The sequence below is a fragment of the Scyliorhinus torazame genome, chromosome 2, assembly GCF_047496885.1.
Source record: "Scyliorhinus torazame isolate Kashiwa2021f chromosome 2, sScyTor2.1, whole genome shotgun sequence".
NCBI lineage: Eukaryota > Metazoa > Chordata > Chondrichthyes > Carcharhiniformes > Scyliorhinidae > Scyliorhinus > Scyliorhinus torazame.
The window spans coordinates 276115710-276131529 of record NC_092708.1 but is presented as its reverse complement, the minus strand read 5'-3'; the positions used below and the strand labels follow the sequence as shown (position 1 = coordinate 276131529).

Genomic DNA, 15820 nt, shown 5'->3' with positions numbered 1-15820 from the left:
CAGCGGGAGCAGTGCGGAAGTGGTTGCTGGGAGGTAAGTCTGTCCTTTAAAAGCACTTGTCTTTGCAGGGGCAGGCCAGTCGATTTCGGCGGGAGAACAGCTGGTGAGTCAGTTTCAGCGGGAGCAGTGCGGAAGTGGTTGCTGGGAGGTAAGTCTGTCCTTTAAAAGCACTTGTCTTTGCAGGGGCAGGCCAGTCGATTTTGGCGGGAGTGGAGCTGGCTGGTTAGTCAATTTCAGCAGGAGCTGAGATTTTTAAAAAAAAATTAGTGGTTTTAGGCGGGAACAGGAAGTCGACCCGCGGAAGACCCTCACCAATAAATTCTGGTGGAGAGGAAACCCGAGACACTACACGTGTAGTGTCTCCCACCCGCCCTCCTCCTCTAACCTAATAATAAAACCCATTGGTCTGAGGTAAGTACCATATTTTATTATATTATTATTATTTTTTAGCCAGATCTTGGTAGAAAGTTGGAGGAATGGCAGGGAAGGGAGTGCAATGTTCCTCCTGCAGGATGTTTGAGGTGAGGGATGCAGTTAGTGTCCCTGCTGATTTTACCTGCAGGAAGTGCTGCCATCTCCAGCACAATCTCCATCTCAATACACAATCTCCCGCTACTGTCCTTGATCGGACCTACCCTCGCTCTAGTCATTCTCATATTTCTCACATATGTGTAAAAGGCCTTGGGGTTTTCCTTGATCCTACCTGCCAAAGATTGTTCATGCACTCTTTTAGCTCTCCTAATCCCTTTCTTCAGTTCCCTCCTGGCTATCTTGTTGGTGCAGATTCGATGAGCCCAAGGGCCTTTTCTGTGCTGTACGACTCTGACTTTAAAGGCAGAAGCTATGCTTGGAAGAGCAGCAAGGGCAAGATGTAGGGAATCTATTCTTGAGGAGACGGTCCCTTTTCCCTCCTTTTTCATTTACCCATCATGTATTGCACTGATCAAGACTGGCACATGCTCAACTGCAGGCAGTCATTATTGACCTAACTTTATTTACATCTTCCAAACAGAGACGGCAGCTCAAATCTTACAATATTTAACACTTCCCCCCCCCCTCACCCCACTTAAAAAATCTGTACATTAAAATGTAAAATGGTACATTATTTCCCAGAGTACAATACCATGAAACTAATTTCAACAATACCTGAAATTTAACAGGATGGGTAGCATATTTGTTTTTACTGTAATCAAAACCAAAACATATATGACATAAATTCTATGCAAAAAAACAAAAAATCTTTTAACAGCTGTATGTGTGTAACAAAAATATCATTTGCAAGGAATAGCGAACATTTTTTCTTCATCCTTATATACTTTCAATTAACTCATCTGGCTACTTTCTCTACTTCCATTAGTTTGACTTTGTTCTCTCATCATCTCTGACTTTGACAACCAACTCCATTTAATGGTTTGGGATGGTGACATTGATTTGTCCTCATCAAAAGACCCTGACTCACTTTGCTCTATTGATGTATTCTGTAATACCCACAACTTTCAGTTTCTTTTTGACTTTCACTTTCTTTAAAACGGTTAGTTTGGGCAGTATTTGAATGAGAAGAGGTTTCTCCTGTTCTTCTTTTGTCAGATTTCCTTTAAAACAAATGAGCGATATGAACACTTATGATCTCTCTCCGATCTTCACTAGATCTGTGAATGTACCTCGTCTCTTTCCAACAACTCCAATCATATACTTCTCACCATCTTTGTGGTTCTGCACCATGGCCTTCTGACCAGCACTGCCTTGTGTATCATGACTCATCTTCACTTTGTCTTACATTTAGATTACTATGTTATTGACATCAGGCTCAAGTAAACTGAATCTCATCCTAGGAGTATGTTTAAACACTAACTAGCGAGTTGGGTAACCTGTGCAGTTATTCTGTACGAGAGCAGGATATTGTTCAGCCTGTGTTGAGGAGAAACATGGAAATTCCAGTCTGGTTTCTCACCTAGCAAATATATCTGCAAAGACCTCTTCACAATCTGTACACTTCTCAGCACGATGCTGGGTGATTTAACAGTGATATCATAGTGTGTTTAACTCCATTTTTCCTCAGAAATATTTCAACCTTTTCTGATGTAAACTGTGGGCCATTATCTGACACTAACTGGAATTTATTTGGCAACTTAGAAATTGCAAATCAACTTTTCAAAACCTCCATAGCTTTGGCACTTTTGGTATTTGGCAGAGACTCAACATTTATTCATTTGCTGCAGCTTGTGGCCAAAACAAAACACTCTTTCCCTTCCACTTAAAGAAATCAACATGCACTGCATTCCTTAAACTCCACATTGTTAACCCAAATTTGACCAGTTTACATGAAGATTAAATGCTCTCATAATTTTCTTGGTTCAGTTTAATCATATTTTCTTCAGCCACTTCCTTCCCATCAGGGAGATTCAGTTTCCTCCAACTACCAATGACAGGCAACTGGATAAATCATCATATTCCACTAACTTCACCTAATGCTGGAATACTGTTATCGGAATAATTTGGCAGATTTACATCAGTTCTTTCTGAGATTGTAAACACAGCTGCAGCTGTATCAATGATGAAAATAGTAATGTCCAACTTTCATTTTCACTGTAGGTGCTGGAATTATATCTTCACCTCTTTTACTCTCATCTTCCATGTGCTGCTTTTCTTGGTCTGACTGATCTTCCTGCTCGACGACATCAACTTCTTCTATATCCATCATAAGTACATTTTTGAGGATCTCCAGACTATTGAATTAGCTTTGGGTTTACCAAGGCTTCGATCTGGTGCATGTTGTGACCTGGAGGTTCATTACAACCAGGAGCATGACTGTTCCCGCTACTCTCCATGCTGTCTGCATAGGACTGACATTCCCACAGGCATAGCACTTTGAGTTTAAATGGTTGGTAGCTATCACACCAACAGCGGTCTCTAAATTTTCGACTCTGTGACTATCCTGTCCAAGAGAGTTGTGCGATTTTGGAACTTTCTGCCTCAGAAGGTGGTAAAGTGGGGCTCACTGAATATTTTTAAAGCAGAGGGACATAGATTGGTCTTGGGCACAGTAATTAAAAATTATTGGTGGTAGATGAGGAACATGGAATACAGATCAGCCATGGTTTGATTGAATAGCAGAGCAAGCCCGAGGGACCAAATGGCCTACTTCTGCTCCTATGTTGTATGTTCTAATGGCTGTGGCCTCATCACAGGCCTCCTTCCATATCAGCTCACTGCTTTTAATCAGCCAAATGTGGAACCCTTGTTTGTAATAACACCCATTCCCATTGTTAAGATTAAATCCTCCCATTGTCCTATATACTTTGTGCCATTTTATCAATTATGTACAATGCTGACTCACTGTGTACCTGCTCAAACTTCCTCAAAATCAACTTTAGGAGTCCCAAAAATGTTTCACAATGTTCTTCAGTCCTTAAATTCTCAAATGAAATATAAAAGAAAATTCCATCCCAGCCTCATCACCATCTTTCTGTTGCATATCACATTGAGTAAGACTGACACATCCTCAATTGTAAGCAGCCATTATTGAACAAACTTTATTAACAGCTCCCAACAGAGGGGACAATGTGACAAAATACTCAGATTTTATAATATACTAACCACACCCATCTCTTTGAAACGTCAAGTATCTTGGAGTATTTCATTCCCAATCTTTGTCACTCTGCACTCTGTTGGTAATTAGATCAAATCAATTCACCAATTCTGTTTCGAATGCTTTATGCATTCAAATAATGCGTCTTTAGCTTTAATTATTTTCCATTTTCCCAATGTTTCATTTGTCACTAATGCCCAACTTTACCGTTGCAAAGTTTTCTGTTCCTGTCTGACCCACTCTGCTTACTTTTACCCAAAGCGTTACTCTGCTCTATAGCCTCAACATTTCTTTGATTATATTTGCATTTACCCTCTCCTGAACTCTCCCACCCCTTTTAAAAGTTTGCTAAAATAAGACCGTTACCCCTGACGAGGTCTTGCAGATTAGTTTGCCTATAGACATGCTGTTCTGGTGCAACACAGTAACCTTTGCCCATTTCTTTTTCCTATTTAATTTCTTTTTAAAAAAAAAAATTTTTTTTTTAGAATACCCAATTATTTTTTCCAATTAAGGGGCAATTTATTGTGGCCAAACCACCTACTGCATATCTTTGGGGTGTGGGGTTGAGACCCATGCAGACACGGGGAGAATATGCAAACTACACACGGACATTCCTGTTTAATTTCGAACTGATTTTTAAAAAACGTGTTTTAAAAAGATGTAGCACATGTCTACCATAAAACAAAAGCAAAATAGATGCTGGAAATCTGACGTATAAACAAAGTGCTGGGAATACTCAGTAGGTCTGGCAGCATCTGTGGAGTGTGAAACAGAGTCAAATAGGACTCTTCTCCATATATTTCCACAGTATTTTGCTTTTATGCAATAAAACATTCACACTCGCCCACTCAATCTTAAGCAGGAACTATATGCAAATTACATAAATTTCACTAATTGTAATGCTTAAGGTTTGCTGTGTACAATATGTTTAATTACTCTGGCCGAAAATGTATAATCTGCCAAAATATTAACAAACCTGTTATAATCCACTAAAATTTAACCAAGCAGTTCATTGGTTAGTTTAATTTACAACTAACCAGCAGAACTCAATATTCCATTCAGAATATCATTTTAAATCACTGGCTGTGCATCCCTCTTGTAAACACAACATGTTTCTCACTGATATTTTCAAAATACAATTAGTTGTCACTGCTGGGGTAAGGATAGAAAAACATACAGAAGTTTACAACCTTTTCTCTTCAATATACTGATTAATCTGCCAAATCTCTCATTATTGAAGGATCTGCCTTGGAACAGGTGACGTGCAATCATTTTTCTTGGCACTGTATGAGAAGTGATACAGATCTTGTCTGACTGCCATCAACAGTCCAGGTACACCACCTCTCCCTCCCAATTGTGAAGAAAAAGCTACATTGGGAATTGAGTCATTGGAAGCAGAATAAGGAGATGGAATTGTTCGAAGGAGGCAACCATCATGTAGACTCCAGATTCGTGTGTAGCAATCCTGTCCAACTGAAAAATAAATAGAAATAATGAAATAAATCAATGCTGTTAGACAGAGCCCCTAGCTACTAGATATATCCCGAGCAACAACAGCGTTCATTAACTTTTTCCAGAATATTTCTTAGTTACTATCTTGATATCAAAGTAGACTTTGATTCTATTGATCCTGACGTTTTGGTTTGGAGACCTGGTGACAGTTTGGGATATTGTCTTTTGAAATAAAAACAGAAAATGCTGGAAATACTCAGCAAGTCATCTGTGCATCAGCGTGGACAGAAATCCTTCAGGTTAATCACATTTTATTAGAATGAAAGGCCAAGCTGAATTGTTAACTTTGTTTTTCTCTCCACAGGTGCTGCCTAACCGGAGTATTCCCATCATTTTCTGTTTTCATTTCAGATTTCCAGTCTTTTGTTTTTGTATAGACTTTGGTTCTGGGCCTTTCCTGGGAGATATCTGCTGCTGGCAGTTATCATTTGCAGGAGTTGTGTATCCTCATCCTGTGAAATAGACTAAGCCTGTATAATATATTTGCAGGATCTCAAACATCTAACATTATTTTTAAATTTTAAATAATCTGTAGGTTTAAATAAGTAGATAAGGACAAAGAGAATGCTGAATGTTACTTTGCGTTTTGAGTCCATCAAGAATCACAGAGTGGCAAAGTAACCAATATTTAGCTGCAACAAACTTTTCGCAAGCACGTGTTGATCAGTTTATTTTAATTTCACCAGCACAGGGAAAAATGTGAAATTGGCAGAATCCTGTCTGGAATTAGCTTCAGCACCAGTAATCAAGTATGGTCCACGTCATTCACTGGTCAGGGTGCCAGAGCAGTAGTGTCAAGTCAGACTCAAGGGGCTGAAAGAGTGGGAGAGCACAATTGACTTGCTCCCCCATCCCCCCCCCCAAAAAACTAAGGGGCTGCCGCCCGTCTTAATTGTTAATGTATTTCACTGGTTCTTGGCATTTTAAAAGGGTATATAAATAGGAGATAGCTGGGATACTCAGTGTTGGAGAAGTACGAGACTGAATAAAGTCATTAAACTCTCTTGGTAAACTTGGTTTTGAGTTCACAGCCAGCCTGGGTTCTGTTAAAATGAAACTCCCTAATCAGCAAAAATAATTTAGTGTCATCACAGAACAGGAGGCAATTCAGCTCCTCTGTAGTTCGATCTAGTCAGTCCCATTCCCCCACACCATCTCTATGGATTTGCAAGTTTATTTCCCCTCAAGCATTCATCCAAATTCCTTTTGAAATCATTGTCTCCACTTCCACCACCCTTTGTAGGCAGAGTTCCAGGTCATTACCATTTGCTGTGCAAACATTGTTCTTCCTCACATTCCCCCCTTATCTCTTGCCTAGAATCTTAAATCTCTGACCACTAGTCCTTTTACTATCAGCTAATAAGAACAAGTTCTCCTCGTCTAACTAATCCAAATACATTATCTCAACCACCTCCATCAAAATCTCCCCTCAACCTCCTTTGCTTCATTGAGAACTTCCTAAATTCCCCACCTAAATCTTATGAGGAAAGGCTGATGGACTTGAGGTTGTTTTCGTTGGAGAGAAGAAGGTTAAGAGGAGACTTAATAGAGGCATACAAAATGATCAGGGGGTTAGATAGGGTGGACAGTGAGAGCCTTCTCCCGCGGATGGATATGGCTGGCACGAGGGGACATAACTTTAAACTGAGGGGTAATAGATATAGGACAGAGGTCAGAGGTAGGTTCTTTACGCAAAGAGTAGTGAGGCCGTGGAATGCCCTACCTGCAACAGTAGTGAACTCGCCAACATTGAGGGCATTTAAAAGTTTATTGGATAAACATATGGATGATAATGGCATAGTGTAGGTTAGATGGCTTTTGTTTCGGTGCAACATCGTGGGCCGAAGGGCCTGTACTGCGCTGTATCGTTCTATGTTCTAACATGGTAGCTAAAATCTCTCATTCCTGGAACTATTCTGGTTAATCTACTTCAAATCCTTCCTCAATGTATGGTGACCAGAATTGGCTGCAATACTTTCCAGTGTAAATACAGAGCTTTATAATAGTTCATCATAGCTTCTCTCCTTTTCTCCCAGCCTGCTGTATCTGTTCCCCAACAGTTTATTGCCCAGGCTACTGCTCATCACACCCTGCCAATTAAAGTACTTTCCAATTATCCATACCACCATCTCTGCCACTCAGCCAATTTCCTAACCAAATCAAAAGTTTGCATTCAATTCTTTGAGCTTTGGGGCAGCACGTTGGCGCAGTGGTTAGCACTTCTGTCTCACGCGCCAAGGACCTCGGGTTCGATACCGACCCCGGATCGCTGTCCGTGGGGAGTTTGCACATTCTCCCCGTGTCTGTGTGGGTCTCACCCCCCACAACACAAAGATATGCAGGGTAGGTGGATTTGCCACACTAAATTGGCCCAAATTGGCCCTTAATTGGAAATTTAAAAAAATTCTTTGAGCTTCAACTTTTGGAGCTTCAACTTTAGCTAATAATCTCTTTCTCAAATGCCTTCTAAAGGATCGTATATAAATTCTACGACCAGGACAGGAGGAGTGTGCAGTTATTCTATTCCACAGGCTGCCATTCACTAACCAAAATGGCCAATCGTTTACTTTTACTATTGCTAGATCCTGAAGAGAGATTTTAACACGCTACTTTCAATAAACGCAGAATAATTGATTTATTATGAAATGCAGCTTCATTTTTAACAAAAACAAGTTGCAAAATTGGTAAACATACAATTTGTAATCTGGAAATGTATCAATTTGCTCAGAACCTCACTGTCTCTCCCCCCAGTTCTGTATCTACCTTCTCATTCTCTTGTGTGAAGAGACGCAACCACTAACCTTTCCACAAGGTCAGACTTCTCCCATCGGATCCCGGGACCAACCAGAAGCAGCAGCTGAACAAGGAAGTGAGGGAAACGCGGCGGTCTGTAGGTGAGACTGAAACAACGCAATTTCAAGTCTCCTTTCCCCAGCGTAATCCTGGCAAACGTCCAAGCGATCGAAAACAAGTTCGACGAGCTTAATGCTAGACTTACCTCTCAGAGGGAAGTCAGAGGCTGCTGTGAGCTGTTTCAAGGAGACATGGCTCACCCCTGCTTCACCGGACTATGCCATACAACCTGACAGCTTCTCAATAAACCAGATGGACCGCACGGCGTAATGGGATAAAGCAAAGGGTGGAGGGGCTTGCCTCCTCATCAACTCCTGGTGATTGGACGTGACGACCCTGGCAAACCACTGCTCCCCGGACCTGGAATAGCTGACAGTAAAGTGCTGCCCGTGCTCCCTAATGAAGGCCAGGTCTGCGGCGTGTTATGGGCGAGGGTTTAGAGAACCCCAACATGTATCATGGAGTTCACCTGACCCACAACTTTTACGAGATTGTGGTATGGGGAGCACACGGCCCACTCTACAGGTGTGGTACAGCAGAAATGGAAAAGTATTTTTTAAAGCAAAACAATGTTTATTCTATGAACTCAAGTTAACCTTTTTAAAACATACAGTGAGCATCTTAGCAACCATTAACTCAAATAAAACCCCCAAAGAATACAACACTAAGTAATGCTTAATAACTTCCCAAACATCCAGAAGACAAAAAAACACCTTTTACCAGAAGCACATTAGGTTTACATTCACTACTGAGAACATTTATAATTCTGAATTCACGAAATGTTCAAGAGATAGCCTTTTGATGGCAGAGAGAACAGCAGTACACCTGCTTGGTCTGGCTTCAGCTCCAACACTGAAAACAAAACTAAAACACACCCTGCAGCAAACAGCCTAAAATGAAAGTAAAAAGCTGAGACACCCCAGCTCCACCCACTCTCTGACATCACTGCAGTAGTAAACACCCATTTCTTAAACACCTATTTCTTAAAGGTACTCTCACATGACACCACCCCCAAAGAAAAAAAAATAAACCGTCAACTTCAAGATGGTTTCATTTTTCACCTATTCACTATCCTTGAACAAATGCACACATTAAATATACTTTTTTGTTTCAAAAGACAACATACGCATACAGGTATAATAATATAGTCCATTTTTTTTCGTTCTTCTTCCTCCAACTGAAACTGCTTCCATTCATCACATTCGTGACAAAACACGGCTATCACGTTTTCTCGTCCTGCCACATGTACTATTGTTAAATGAAATGGCTGCAACAATAAACTCCAGCGAAACAGTCTTGCATTGTTATTCCGGAATCGCTCCAAAAACGGCAACGGATTATGATCAGTATATATAACGGTGTCAGATGGATTGCTGGTCACATAAATGTGGAAATGTTGCAAAGCCAGCATCAAACCCAATCGTGGAATACTTTTTCTGGTGAGAATTCAATTTCTTTGAAAAATAACCAATAGACCGCTCTAGCCCTTCGTCGCCATCTTGTATAAGCACCGCACCTACACCCACATCACTCGCATCAACCGCCACTTTGAATGGTTTTGTATAATTTGGGATGGCTAACACAGGAGCAGTGGGTAACACAGCCTTCAGGCCGTCAAATGCCTGTTGACACTCCACTGTCCACTGGAAATTGTTACGCTTCTTGAGCAAGTCCGTCAGTGGAGCGACCACACTGCTAAAATTTAGTACAAATTTCTGGTAAAATCTACTCCTACCAAGAAATCGCATTATTTCCCGTCGTGTCGAGGGTATCGGAAAGTCCCCAATAACTTTTGTTATCACATCCCGTGGGACCATTCGACCCTGTCCGACTGTATGGCCAAGGAAAGTGACTTGGGCTTTTCCAAATTCACTTTTGGCTAGGTTGATCACCAAACCCGCCTCCTAAAGTCGATCGAATAACTCCATCAGATGTTTTAAATGTTCTTTCCATGTCTGGCTGAAAATTACCAGATCGTCGATGTATACCGCACAATTGGGTAATCCTGAAACAACTTTGTTAGTTAACCATTGAAATGTGGCTGGGCGTTTCATGCCAAATGGCATAACTTTGAATTGGTATAAACCATCTGGAGTCACAAAAGATGAAATCTCCTTCCCCCTTTCGGATAAAGGTACCTGCCAGTAACCTTTAAGTAAATCCAGTTTGGAAATAAAAGCTGATTGCCCACCTTCTCAATGCAATCCTCCAAACGTGGGATAGGATAAGAGTCCGTTCTTGTAACTGCATTAACCTTTCTATAGTCCACACACAACTGTTGGGTACCATCTGGTTTTGGTACCATCACTATGGGTGAGCTCCATTGTCTGCAACCCACTTCAATTATGTCATACTTAAGCATACTCTCAATCTCTTTGTTAACCTGTGCCAATTTTAAAGGGTTAAGTCTGAATGGATGTTGTTTGATTAGAACAGCATTTCCCACATCTACATTATGTATAGCCATTTTAGTACTTCCCAATTTATCTCTACAAACTTGCCCACATGATATCAATAACTCTTTCAGGTCAGTCCGTTTTTCCTCTGGAAGGTAACTCAACAATTTATCCCAATTTTTAAGAACATCTTCATTTTCCAATTTAATTTGAGGTAAGTCACATTCACAGTCATCTGGATTTGGTTCGTCACTTTGAGTCAGAATCATTAAAACCTCCTCTTTTTTCTCTCCTTCCCTTTCAAAGTACCTTTTAAGCATATTCACATGACACACTTGGTGAGTGTTCCTTCTATCTTGTGTTTCTACCACATAATTCACCTAACTTAATTTCATTTCAATCTGATAAAGTCCACAAAACCTTGCTTTTAACGGTTCACCTACCACTGGTAACAATACTAAAACTTTATCTCCACTGGCAAAACTACGAACTTTGGATTTCTTGTCCGCTACCCGGTTCATCACATTTTATGCAACATTTAAATATTGTCTAGCCAATTCACCTGCTCTATTTAATCGTTCCCTAAAATTTGACACGTAATCCAATAATGTAATTTCCGATTTCTCACTCAACAATTTTTCCTCAATCAATTTAAGTGGTCCTCTTACCTCATGACCAAAAATTAGTTCAAAGAGACTAAATTTGGTTGACTCATGAGGTGCATCCCTAATTGCAAACAGTATGAATGGAATTCCTTTATCCCAATCTTCTGGATAAATCTTGACAATAAGCCCTCAACATTGTCTTCAATATCTGATGCCACCTTTCTAACGTTCCCTGCGATTCGGGATGGTATGCTGTTGATTTAAATTGTTTTATTCCTAAGCTACCCATAACTTCTTTGAATAACCTTGAGGTAAAATTCGATCCTCGAACCGATTGTATTTCTGTGGGTAGTCCATATCTAGTAAAGAATTCAAGTAATTCCTCCACAATATTTTTAGCGGTAATATTACGTACTGGAGTCGGCTTTGGAAACCTAGTCGACACATCCATTTTGGTCAAAAGATATTGATTCCCACTTTTTGTTTTAGGAAGCGGTCCTACGCAATCAATTAGGACCCTTGTAAAAGGTTCCGCAAATGCTGGAATGGGTATTGAGGGCGCTGGTTTTATCACTGCTTGGGGTTTCCCTATCACTTGACATGGGTGACATGATTGACAAAATTTAACTTCATCTTTATGTAGTCCAGGCCAATAAAAATGTTTTTGTATTTTAGCTTGAGTTTTCCTTATTCCCAAATGACCTCCCACTTGTACCTCATGTGCAACTCGCAACATCGCCTTTCTATACCCTACTGGCAATACTACTTGATGCGCTTCTGCCCACTTTTCGTCTGCCTGCATATGTAAAGGTCTCCATTTTGTCATCAAGACATCACTTTTACGACAATAACACTCTGGTATACACTCAAATTCCTCTTCCGTGTATGCTTTCTAATACATCTTTCTGTTGTAACTCTGCCAATTTTCCTGAACTAAAAATATCCGCCTCATCCTCCACCTGTTCTTGTTCTTTTTCAACCATCTGATCAAAAATCGTTTCTGATAATTGCACTTCAACTTCATCTTCACTTTTTGATTTATCCTCTTGTCTTAACCTGCGACTTTGCGACCTTGTTACTACACAATCCGGAAAAATCCCAGGATATTCGTCCTTCATCCTTTCAGTTGTTGGATTTTCCTCTGGCTTATCAACCTCAGTATGCATCACTCCCACCTGTGATCCAGCTATGTCATTACCCAAGATAAACTGTATTCCAGGGCAAGATAGTTTCTCTATTACTCCTACTACCACTACACCACTCTTCACTGGACCTTCCAACCGTACCTTATATAATGAAACACTACTCCTCTCACCCTGAATTACACATATTACCACCTTTTCTGGCAACATTCTTCCCAAACTACATAACTCCTCATCTCTTACCATTAAAGATTGACTAGCTCCCGTATCTCTTAAAATTGTGACTTCTTTACCTGCTCCTCCTGATACACATGAGTAAACTTTACCCACACAAGTAGATTCTTTCAAGAGATCTGGCACCTTCTTATCAATCATCTCTGGATCAGGCTGTACAATCTTTTGCACCTCCTTCGCTTCACTTGGGCTTTCCTTTACCACTTTAACAAACCCCACTGTATTATCCTGTTTTACCACATCAGCCTTCCCAGTGCTTTTCTTCAACCACCAACACTGTGACTTTACATGGCCTAGTTTATTACAGTGAAAACATTTGAAATTTTTCATTTCTTTTCAACTCTCCTGGATTTCTTTTTTAATCTGAGGTACACTCTCCTTATTATCTCCCGTCAGATCACCTTTACCACTTGAGTATTTCTCATGTCCCCAGTTTCTATCCCTCACTGGCTGAAACTGATGTCGGAAACCAAGCTTTGATTTATGAGCTAATTCATAATCATCTGCCATTTCTGCTGCTCATCTCGCAGTTTTAACCCTCTGTTCTTCCACATGAGTTCTCACTACATCAGGAATTGAATTTTTAAACTCCTCCAAAAGTATAATTTCTCTGAAAGCTTCATACGTTTGGTCTATTTTCAAAGCCCTTTTCCACCTAGCAAAATTACTCTGTTTGATCCTTTCAAACTCCATGTATGTTTTACCAAATTGGTTCCTTACATTTCTAAACTAGTTCATATGCACCCAAGATGGATTTTTTCACCTCCTCATACGTCTCAGATACCTCCTCTGGTAGTGATACAAACACGTCACTAGCCCTACCTACCAGCTTTGTTTAAACAGTAATACCCACATGTCCTGTGGCCATTTCATTTGTTTAGCCACCTTCTCAAATGAAATGAAATAGGCTTCCACCTTCGTCTCGTCAAACCTTGGCAATGCTTGGACATATTTAAATAGATCCCCACCAAGCCTTCGACTTTGACGCTCTTTCTCACGATCCTCATCACTATCATCCAACTGTATGTTTCCCTTTACGTCTGCCAATTTTAACTGACTGTCATGTTTGTTTCATGGCCATTTTCTGAAGCCAATCCAATAGACTTTTATCCCCCCTTGAGCCCCCAATTTGTTATGGCCCAGGGTTTAGAGAACCCCAAAGTGTATCATGGAGTTCACCTGACCCACAACTTTTAATAGATTGTTGTATGGGGAGCACACGGCCCACTCTACAGGTGTGGTACAGCAGAAATGGAAAAGTATTTTTTAAAGCAAAACAATGTTTATTCTATGAACTCAAGTTAACCTTTTTAAAACATACAGTGAACATCTTAGCAACCATTAATTCAAGTACAACCCCCAAAGAATACAACACAAAGTAATGCTTAATAACTTCCCAAACAACATCCAGAAGACAAAAGAAACACCTTTTAACAGAAGCACGTTAGGTTTACATTCACTACTGAGAACATTTATAATTCTGAATTCACCAAATGATCAAGAGATAGTTTTTTCATGGCAGAGAACAGCAGTGGACCTGCTTTGTCTGGCTTCAGCTCCAACACTAAAACAAAACCAAATAAACAGACACATCCAAGCTTCTCTCAAAGTGAAACTAAAACACACCCTGCAGCAAACAGCCTAAAACGAAAGTAAAAAGCTGACAGACAGCCCAGCTCCACCCATACTCTGACATCACTGATAAACACCCATTTCTTTTTGATAAACAATTTTATGAAGACATTTTGGCACAATAACCAACAATAATATAAAACAGTGTGCAAAAAACAATCGTTATAGTGCAAGAAACCTGACAAATGTGATATAAAATAGTTACTTTAGAGATACTAGTTAATGTAATGTAGAAATAAGCCACTTTGATTCTGGCAGTTAGGGAGAAAGGGATTTGAGACCGCATGGAAAAAGCAGGAAGAGGTGTGTCTATGAGAGTGATGCTGCATTGATAGGGGCCAGAGAAAGGGATTGGAAGTGAGCCAATCAGAATAGATCGAACAGGTCAGGAGGGATATAGGCTGACCTATGGGCGTCGAGTATGTGAAACTTGATACCATTTGAATTGATTTGCAGAGATCCCTTTGTTTCTTTGTTCATTCGCTTTCTGGGATATAGGAAATGAATCAAGCTTGCAAGCTAAATAAATAACTTCTTTTTACGTGCGAATCCATCTCAACTTTTATTGAGGCCAGACTGACAGAGAAAGAAATTTGGGAATCAACATTTGGTGCCGAAAACCGGGATTTCTCAGGGCGATCCTGATCCAACTGCGAAATCAGAATTAGACTGATTATGAACAGGAGGAAGGGGAACAAAGGGCCCTCAATGTAGAACTGGAAAACGACCGCGCATTGATTGTTCCCCTCTTCTTATCGTCTGATTAGTCTGGTCACTCGCGGTTGGCACAGAAAGACCGCCTCAACGAAATCACAGGTCAGTCTGGGGATTAGCAATTTAATTGATGGGATTTCATATTGTTGTTTCGGCTTGGGTTAGGGTTTTGGGTTGATGGGACATCTCAAATGATGATTCAATTCCAAGTATAAGGGTTCAGAGGCTGATGTGACTTCATTAATGAAGGTTCAGTCTATTATATGGGTTCAGAGGCTGATGTGACTTCATTAATGAAGGTTCAGTCTATTATATGGGTTCAGGGGCTGATGTGACTTCATTAATGAAGGTTCAGTCCAGTATAACTGTTTTTAAATCTGAAGATGGTTCAACTCTATGTGTGAGTGTTTTAAATATATAGTTGATTAAGCTAAAATTGTCTCCTTGGACTGTATTGGCGGAAAACGCAGTTCCGAGGTCTAGTTGAGATTGTGAGGAATGCTGCATATTGGTTGAAGCAGAAGTCTCTCAAAGGGTTAACAGCAGCAGGCGAAGTTGAAAACAGACAGTGCTTCTCACTCAGGCTTTGAGATAACAGCAGCAGCCGTAGTGTAATCGGATACCTTTCCTTTGAGTCAGTGAACACCAGCAAAGTTACGTTTTGAATTAATTAAAGGAAACCAGTGGGTTTCTCCACCTCTTTGATGAAAGTTATTATTTTCGAAAGCAATTGATTGAAATTGCCAGAATATTAAGTTTTACTTACTTGAAATAAGGTTTATCTCATTTTATCTGGAGATTAATAGAAACTTAAAGAAGATCATGGACACCATTTTAAAAAGTGTCAATCTGGAGATGATAGTTGATTTTGCTAATACTTATGTGTATGTAAAAGAAAAAAAAAAAACTTGTTAAAAGAAAAATTGTTAAGATAAAGAAATAATTAAGTTGTAAATGTTATACAAGTTTGTGTTAAGCAAATTGTAAATTTAGTTCTGAGTTGAGATCAGAGCTAAGCTTGCAAGTTGCAGTAATTCAATTTGAATTTTCAAACATTTTTAAGTTTAAAAAAAAAAGAGAGCAAACAGAGAAAAGAAGGACACAGATCTTGAATGCGTTGAATAGCACATTTCAAAGGCC

The 15820-nt window shown here is 40.0% G+C and overlaps 1 protein-coding gene across 3 annotated transcripts in view; it reads right to left on the bottom strand.

Moving 5' to 3' along the window:
* Positions 1-965: 965 nt before the first annotated feature.
* Positions 966-15820, bottom strand: part of LOC140398912 (DDB1- and CUL4-associated factor 4-like) — a 282089-nt gene continuing 267234 nt past the window's right edge. For all 3 annotated transcript variants that reach the window (XM_072487889.1, XM_072487908.1, XM_072487899.1), the window contains one exon: positions 966-5065. In XM_072487889.1, the coding sequence (XP_072343990.1) occupies positions 4824-5065 (242 nt within the window). In that variant the 3' untranslated portion in view covers positions 966-4823. The remainder of the gene's footprint in view (positions 5066-15820) is intronic.